Genomic DNA, 8603 nt, shown 5'->3' with positions numbered 1-8603 from the left:
CTCAGAGTCTCTCTGGGTCTCTCTCTGTCTCCCACCCCACGCCTCTATGCTTCTGGGACAAGAAATATCAGGTCCCAAGTTCGTGTCCCAAGTGAGGACAGAGGAGGAACAAGCAGAGGCGGGACTCCCCTCCCATCCCCACCCCTTACAGCATGCCCAGCTGACGGGGAGGTTGCGGGGGGAGATGGGGGCTTCATTAATTAAGCTTTCCTCCAGCCACGCGGGATGTTAACGAGGTGGATGGGCCTCATTAGAGAACCGAGCCCTGGCATTAACGCCTTGGTCACACCCCTCTCCAGGGCTGATGTCTGGGGAAACTGGAGCAGGAGGCTTGGGAAACACAGCTGGGCTGGGACCCGGACTTCTGCAGGCTGGGAGAAGGAGGGGCTGGGACCTGGGCTCCCGAGCCTGAGGGAGGAGGGCCTGGGGGCCCGGATCCTTCCCCCAACACACACCTCTACTTAAAGGCCAGTCGAGGCGCTCCGCCCTCTCCCGCCCCGGGTTCACCCCGAACCCTGCGGAGGAGCCCGGACAGTCACCCAGACCCGAGCGATGGAGGAGGTGCGGGAAGGACCAGAGCTCGGCTGCGGGATGGAGGAACCCGCGAGCCCCCAGAAGCCCGCGTCGCCGCCTCCGCCCCCGTCGCCGCCTTCGCCTGCGGCCCCCGAGACCCCCAGGCTCCCTGCGCCCGAGTCGCCAACCGAGGCCCACGCGCGGCAGCTGCTGCTGCAAGAGTGGGCGCCGCCGAGAGGGAGCCTGGAGCTGCCCCCGCGCCTCACCTGGAAGCTGCTCTTCCTGAGGCGGCCGCTCTACCGCAACCTACTGCGCTCGCCCAACCCCGAAGGTGCAGGGCCGTGGTCTGCGCGAGGCTGGAGCAGCCGGGAGGCCGCCACGCCTCCGTCTCCTTCCCCTGGGCTCGCTCACCTAGACGTCGGTCTCGTCTTCTCTTTGTTTCCTTGTCTCTCTTAACTCTGTTTCTTCGTCTCTGTCTCTTGATGTCTCCCTCTGTGTTTTTATTCCTCTGCATCCTTCTCTGGGGCTTCCCCGGTGGCACAGAGGTAAGGAATCCACCTGCACTGTAGGAGATGCGGGAGACGCAGGTTCGATCCCTGGGTCAGGAAGATCCCCTGGAGGAGGGCATGGCAACCCACTCCAGTATTCTTGCCTGAAGAATCCCATGGACAGAGGAGCCTAGTGGGCTCCAATCCATGGGGTCGCAAAGAATCTAACAGGCCTGAGCGGCCGAGCAGCCATGCATTCTAGCACTTCCTTCTCTGTCCCTTTTTCTCTCAGCGTGTCTCTCTGTCTCACTTGCATCTCTGTCTCTTTCTACATCTTGTGTCTCTATCTCTCACAGGGTCTGTATCGCTCCCTCCCTCCTCCCATGTTACCGTTCAGTCGCTCAGTCATTCCGACTCTGCGACCCAATGGACTGCCCCACGCCAGGCTTCCTTGTCCTTCATTATCTCCCAAAGCTATCTCCCTCCTCCCGTATTCTCTCTCTTTTTCTTGGTTCCTCTCTCTCTTTCTCCCTCTGTTCCTCCCCTCTCGCCACAACGCCTTCCCCCTCCAAGCACTGGCCCTCTGACCCCAGGACATTCTCAGGGCTCTCCTAGGGCCCTGACTCACTCCCTGCTGCCTGGCTGGGCTGGTCTGGCAGGCGGGGCACTGATTCCCGTCCTTCCAGCCACGTCCAGCGGGCAGGGAGTGGGGATCCTGCAGGAAGGAGGGCAGCTTCAGCACGCCTGAGGCTCCGCTTCCCTGCGCTTTTCAGGCATCAACATTTATGAGCCAGCGCCCCCTACCCGTCCCACCCAGCAACCCCTGGAGGCTCTGGGTAAGCGCTCGGAGGCTAGCCCCGTGCTGTGGAAGGGTGGCCCTGGAGAAGGGGCAAGTTCTAATCCGTTGCTCCTCCACCCACCAGGCAATTTCCACGGCTGGCACATCAGGACTGAGAAACTCCAGCAGAACCTCAGGTGAGTGGCCGGGACACACGTGGCCTGCATTTGATTCCCTCTTCCGGCCTCCCTCGCTGTGGGACCTGGAAAAGCTGTCTTTACCTCTCTGGGCCCTTGTCTCCTGCTCTGTAAACAGGATGTCATAAGAGCATGCCCATAAAACACACGGCATAGGGTCTGGCTAATTTGCACGTAGTAGGTGTTCCATGCCGTGCTTAGTCACTCAGTTCGCGTCCAACTCTTCGCGACCCCATAGACGGTAGCCCACCAGGTTCCTCTGTTCATGAAATTCTCCAGGCAGGAATACTGGAATGGTTTGCCTGTATTGGATGGGTTGCCTGAATGGATCTTCCGGACCCAGGGATCCAACCTGGGTCTCTGGCACTGCCGGCAGATTCTTTACCGCCTGAACCACCAGGGAAGCCTAGCAGTTAATACTGTTCCTATACTCAGCCTCTTTCTGTGGGAACGGGAGAGTCACCTAGGCCTTTAAACCGGGCCCCCTTTCTGCATAGTGGGTGGGATGCCGCAACTCAGGGGCTCCGAGTCACAGGCACTTGGGTTCAGCTCTGCCACTTCTTTGCTGCTCGATCTTGTAAGTCACTTCCCTGTGTGCACCGCGGTTTCCCCATCTGCAACACAGGGTTCAGGATGCATCCCGCTCAGAGAAGCTCATAGGGGCCGATACTGTGAGGTGCTGAGTGGCTGCTCAGCCCCCCTAGGCCAGCGCCCTTGATGTCTTTAGGAGGGTGGTACGATCAGGGTGTCCCGCTTCAGGGGGCCGGCTGACCTGGGAGAATGCCAGCAGATGGCAGCCCTCCCCCTTGCCCTCTCTCACAGCTGGACGGTGAAGCAGCAGTGCGTGGACCTCCTGGCCGAGGGCTTATGGGAGGAGCTACTGGATGATGAGCAGCCACGTATCACAGTCATGGACTGGTACGTGCCTCCGCCCCGCCCACCTGCCCAGCCAGGTGGCACACGTGGGCTCCCCAAAGCACATGCCTCACTCCGTGCTCCCTGAGACCCTCCTGCCACTGAGGGACCCAGCCCTTTCCATCTCTCTGGCCCCTTTGGTCTGAATCTTTCTGTTCTTGAAATATTCCCGCCCAGAGCCTCTTCTTTCTTCCTTGGATGTTGGTCACCTTCTTTTCTTGAGATGGATTCCCCCCTGTATTTGGCTGCGTCTCACAGCTTGAGGGATCTCAGTTCCCCAACCAGGGATTGAACTCAGGCCATGGGGAGCCTTCCCTGACCACTCCCAACCTGGGTCAGATGCATTATGCTCCAGCACCCCGCATGTCCCCTATCCCAGCCCTGACCATGCCTAGTTGTCGCTTCCTAATGACATGTCCATCTCCCCCACTGGACCACTATTAATCCCATGAGAGCAGGGCATAGGGTTGTCTTGGTCACTGCCGTGTCACAGCAGCACCCAGCCCCGGTGCACATAGTGGGTGCCAGTGGGTGTGTGTGTGGAATGGCAACCGTACCAGGAGTGGGGGCTGTGGTGGCAGCTGAAGGCCTGCCCCCCACCCCAGGTTCGAGGACAGCCGACTGGACGCATGTGTGTATGAGCTTCACGTCTGGCTGCTGGCGGCTGACCGCAGCACAGTCATCGCCCAGCACCACGTGGCCCCCCGCACCTCTGGGAGAGGCCCTCCCGGGCACTGGATCCAGGTGAGACGCTCTACCCCGGCCACCACCCCCACATGTGCTTTTGTGTCCCAAGACCTCACAGAGGGAGGAGGGAGGAGGGCAGGGCTTATGGGTCCCTAAAAAGAACTTCTTCCTGACCTTGGTGCTGCCCCAGGTATCCCACGTATTCCGCCAGTATGGCCCTGGCGTCCGCTTTGTCCACTTCCTGCACAAGACCAAGAACCGGATGGAGCGTGGTGGGCTGCGGCGGACTAGGGTGACTGACTCCTCTGTGTCTGTGCAATTCAGGGAGTGATTGGCTGACCCTGGGCCCCTCCTGACGTCTTATATGATGGTACAAGATATCAACCCCTCAGTGACTTCTTATTACTTTATCACTTCTGATATCTTAGCATCTCTCTGATCCCCTAGCAGCTCCCTAAGCCTTAGAAGTCCCTAACCCTTAGTACCTCCTGACCCTTAAGCTCCACCATGTTTCCTGAGCACCCCGCTTCCCCCTTTATACCCTCCTGTCCCCTTGGCTACTCCTGGATCACGTACTACCTCCTATGCCCTGTAATCCTGTCTGGGCCTTGGCTTCTCATTTGACATCTTCACACATCTTTGACTGTCTGTCTCACTGGCATTTTCGCTGCACTCTCTGCATGAGGGCAGTGGCCACTTCTTCCTGAGTCAGTGCTTAACAAGATAATAGGGACTCAATAAACCTTTGTTGACTGAATGAATAAATACATGTGCCCAAGGAATGCTGTTTCCCTGGCGTTTGCTCCTTAGAACTTCACCAAGTTCATTTCCCACTTGCACGTCCTTGATCTCCAGCGCCTCCCTTGACCTCTGATCTCTTATGTTCCAAATTTATGGCCTTGTAGCCTCTCTACTCACCTCCTTCTTCTCCCATGTCTCTTAACTCTCAGAATGTCCCCAGATTTCCTTCCTCCCTCCAATCCCATGTTATCATCCCCCAGAGCTGTCCCTCTACTTCTCTTTCTCCCAAGACCCCTCATTGCTCCTCTCTTACTCCTCCAGAGCCCCCAAACCCAGGTACTCGTCAAGGGTCCTTATCCTTAGAAGTAGTAAATTGCAAATTTGAATTTTCAGAAATATGCAAATTAGAATGAAAATGTTCTCCATGTGCTGGAGCCTGGGGCATTAAAAGTATTTCACAACCCATGAGTCCTGGGCTGTGGGCAGATCACAAAACAGACCCTGGACCTACATGGGGCAGAGTCCTTGAAGGCCTCTTACCATCGTACATATGAATCCTGAGAGAGTCTTGAGGTCCCTGGCAGGCCTGAACACCTGTTGTGGGGAAGGGGGGATTCAGAAAATGGCTATCCACCAATAAGTGTAGAAAGCATTTCAGTGTTTGACTTCTCCGGTAGTCCTGTGGCTAAGACTCTGGGCTCCCAATGTAGGAGGGCCAGGTTCCATCCTTGTTCAGGGAACTAGATCCCACATGCCACAGCTAAGACCCAGCGTGCATGCTCAGTCATGTCCAACTCTTTGCAACCCCGTGAACTATAGCCCTCCAGGTTCCTCTGTCCATGGAATTTTCCAGGCAAAAATACTGGGGTGAGTTGCCATTTCCTACTCCAGGGGATCTTCCCGACCCAGGGATAGAACCAGTCTCTTGCATCTCCTGCACTGGCAGGCAGATTCTTTACTACTGCACCACCTGGAAATCCCATGACCTGGTACAGCCAAACAAAATAAATAAATATTTTTGAAAATCAGCCAGCAGTACCATTACTTGTCACACAGATGCCATATGGGTATGTGCACATGTGTGTACACCTAAATCCGTGCGTGTGCTCCCACAGGATCTATGCATGTGTCCCCATCCACAGCAGGTACTATGGGCTGACCCAGCCCTGACCACCCTGCTCCCTCCTCCATTCCCAACCCCACATCTGCGTGGACTTGGGGCCCAAACGCAAGCAGAGGGCAGACAAAGATGGCTTCATAAGGGCTGTATTACAGGGAAGGCAATATGAGGGTAGGCAGAAAGCTTTGTTCTCCTGGGTCTTACAGACTTCAGCAGACCCCATGGACAAGGCCAGGTGAGGGGCTCAGCACTTTGTAAGGGCTGGAGATGAGCGATCTCATAAGGTATCATTTGCAACTGCAACAGAATAGAAAATTATTGTCAGGGGGTGCCAGGGCCTCAGAGATTTATGGTAGGAGGGATTCTAGAAGCCTGAGATGGGGTTGGGGGCTGGGGCTGGGCTCCAAATTCAGGGGCTAGGCATCCTGGCCTGGGAGTTTGGGGCTGGAGGTTCTTGGAGTTCTTGGGGGTAGAGGGGCAGGTGGGTGGTTTTAGAGGGTGCCCTGGGTAGATCTAGGGCCACGGGGTCTGTGAGTTTGGATATGTGAGTTCAGGGTGGGCTCAGGGGCCTCCAAAGTTGGGCCTGGAGGCTTCAGAACCTTAATGGGGGCACTGGAACCAGTTTCTGGGGCCAAGGCTGATGTAGAGGATCTAGAAGAGTGGAGCATGAGGAGCATGAGGGCTAGATAGGGTACTCCTGGAATTAGGTCTGGGGTCTTGAGGTCTGGGTCAGTCAGGTTTAGAATCTGGGAGCTCCAGAGCTGGGTCTGAGAGCCCTGGGATCTGATGATCTAGCGGGGTGGGGAAGGACTAGCTCTGGTTCTGGGGGCTTCAAAGTGAGGGGGTTGATGGCTTCCTATCACCAGGCTAGGCTCGAGGTCACCAGAGATCATCTGCCCTCCCCAGAGAGTGCAGCCGTCTGGTGGGTAGGCAAGTGGGCGATTCAGGGAGGTGGGACGGGGAGCTCCCAGAATGAAGACTGGATTACTGAGTCTGGGAATCTCAGAGTTGGGTCTGGGAGATCCAAGGGGCATGGGCTTGGGGGAGGGGGCGTGGGGGAGGAGAAGGGGGACCTCGGAAACTGGTTCTAAGGATGCTCAGTTTGGGTCAGAGGCTCAGGGGTCTGGGTGGTGGGGCCGGCGGGTGGGCACCTGCAGTAGACCGCGGAGATGGCGTTGGACCAGTCCCCGAAGAGGCCGCGGCGGTACTCCTCCAGGCGCGGGTAGCTACCGGCCGAGAACTTGCGCGACTTGCCCTCCTTGCCGCGACCGGACCACACGGTGAGCTCGCAGCGCTGGCCCACCACGATCGAAGAGATGACTTTCGTCCAGTCCGAGGGCAAGTAGGGCAGGTCGGCGCCCGGCTCCAAGGAGAGCACGGCGCCGGCGCAGCAGTTCTCGTAGTAGGGGTCGCTCTTGTCGTAGAGCTTGGCGCACGTGCGCGTCCCGTCGGCGTTATTCAGGTCGGCGGACGCCGGGCAGGCGCCCCGGACGCCGGGGACGGCCAACAGGGCAAGGGTCAGCAGCAGTGGGCACAGCGGGGACATGGTGACGTTGCGAGGCCGAGCCCCCGCTCCCTTTTATGCTCCCAACCCGTGGGAAACGAAAAGCTGCGAGATAAGGACTTGGGGAGGGAAGGCGAGGGCGCCCAGGAGCAGGGAGACTTCCCAACCAACATCAGAACCCACAACCGCGCATACAGGACGGACTTTATTTGCATAAAACTCAGCTGCCGTCTACACGACTAAAGCGACTTAGCAGCAGCAGCTGCTGCTGCTTAAGACGGAGTGTAGCAAATGACAGGACCTGTGACTTGGAATACAGAGGGTAGCATAGGGTTAATACTTATAGGGGGAGGAGCTCTTAAAAATTGACAGCGAGTGGACAACCCCTCCCACTTCCAAATAGGGAGAGGCCCAAAGAAGGGGATGGAAGCTGGGCCTCCGTGCCGGGCGTGTACCTTCCCCCCCAGGCAGGCCCTTGGGAAAGGAGAAGCTGGAGATAAGGAGAGACAGACCTTGAAAGGGAAGGGAGAGATGGGAGGGAGGAGATGAGAAGGGAGTCGCCCCCACCTCCCCAGGAGCAGATCTCTCAGAGCAAGGTTGAGAAATTAGCTAGACATATTTGCAGGACGAAAATCATTGCAAGGTAATATACAAAAGGCCTGGGGGGAAATTTGCAACACTTGGAACAGCACAGAATTAGTAGCTATTATACATAAAGATGGAAAGAATACAGGGACGAATCGTATTAAAAAAGATCTTAATGAACCAGATTACTAAAATGGTGTGGTTAGTCACCCAGAGCCAGACATTCTGGAGTGCGAAGTCAAGTGGGACTTAAGAAGCGTTGCTGTTAATAAAGCTAATGGATGTGATGAAATTCCAGCAGAACTATTCAAATCCCTAAAAGATGATGGTTTTGCATTCATTATCCCAGCAAATCTGGAAGACCCAGAAGTGGCCACAGGACTGGAAAAGGTCAATCCTTATTCCAGTTCCCAAGAAGGGCAGTACCAAAGCATTGGACAATTGCACTCACTTCCCATGCTAGTAAGGTCATGCTTAAAATTGTGCATGCTAGGCTTCAGCATTATTTGAACCAAGAAATTCCAGATGTCCAAGCTGGGTTTAGAAAAGGAAGAGGAACTAGAGATCAAATTGCCAACATTCGCTGGATTATATAGAAAGCAAGGGAATTTCAGAGAAGCATCTATCTCTGTTTCATCGACTACACTAAAACATTTGTGTGGATCATGACAAACTGTGGAAAGCTCTTAGAAAGATGAGAATACCATACCATCTTACCTGTCTCCTGAGAAACCTGTATTCTGGTCAAGAAGCAACAGTTAGAACCCTGTATGGAACACCTGATTGGTTCAAGATGGGGAAAGGAGTATGACAGGGCTGTCTGCTGTCACCCAGTTTGTTTAACCTATATGCTGAGCACATCGTGAGAAATGCTGGGCTGGATGAGTTACAAGCTGGAATCAAGATAGGCGGGAGAAGCATCAACAACCTCAAATATGCAAATGACACCACTCTAATGGCAGAAAGTGAAAAGGAACTAAAGAGCCTCTTGTTGAGGGTGAAGGAGGAGAGTGAAGGAGCTGACTAAAGATTACATATTAAAAATACTAAGATCATGGCATCCGGCCCCATTACT

The 8603-nt window shown here is 55.6% G+C and overlaps 2 protein-coding genes across 2 annotated transcripts; one reads left to right on the top strand and one right to left on the bottom strand.

The window, feature by feature from the left end:
* The first annotated feature begins 552 nt into the window (after positions 1–552).
* On the top strand, positions 553–3909 carry NCCRP1 (NCCRP1, F-box associated domain containing). Its single transcript, XM_014476607.2, has 6 exons — positions 553–844; positions 1775–1837; positions 1925–1976; positions 2799–2894; positions 3497–3635; positions 3769–3909. Exons 1-6 carry the CDS (start codon positions 553–555, stop codon positions 3907–3909), a joined length of 783 nt encoding a protein of 260 aa, XP_014332093.2.
* A 2617-nt stretch (positions 3910–6526) lies between these two features.
* On the bottom strand, positions 6527–6985 carry SYCN (syncollin). The gene has a single exon (XM_014476640.2). It carries the CDS (start codon positions 6983–6985, stop codon positions 6527–6529), a length of 459 nt encoding a protein of 152 aa, XP_014332126.2.
* Positions 6986–8603: the final 1618 nt, after the last annotated feature.

Source organism: Bos mutus, chromosome 18, assembly GCF_027580195.1.
Source record: "Bos mutus isolate GX-2022 chromosome 18, NWIPB_WYAK_1.1, whole genome shotgun sequence".
NCBI lineage: Eukaryota > Metazoa > Chordata > Mammalia > Artiodactyla > Bovidae > Bos > Bos mutus.
This window is presented reverse-complemented; position numbering and strand designations above follow the sequence as displayed.

Bases quoted from the DNA above. Each gene is read 5' to 3' on its own strand.
- SYCN (XM_014476640.2), bottom strand. From the start codon at position 6,985: ATGTCCCCGCTGTGCCCACTGCTGCTGACCCTTGCCCTGTTGGCCGTC.
- NCCRP1 (XM_014476607.2), top strand. From the start codon at position 553: ATGGAGGAGGTGCGGGAAGGACCAGAGCTCGGCTGCGGGATGGAGGAA. The intron at 1,838-1,924 runs GTAAGCGCTCGG...TCCACCCACCAG, and splicing joins GCAACCCCTGGAGGCTCTGG to GCAATTTCCACGGCTGGCAC. The intron at 2,895-3,496 runs GTACGTGCCTCC...CCCCCACCCCAG, and splicing joins CGTATCACAGTCATGGACTG to GTTCGAGGACAGCCGACTGG.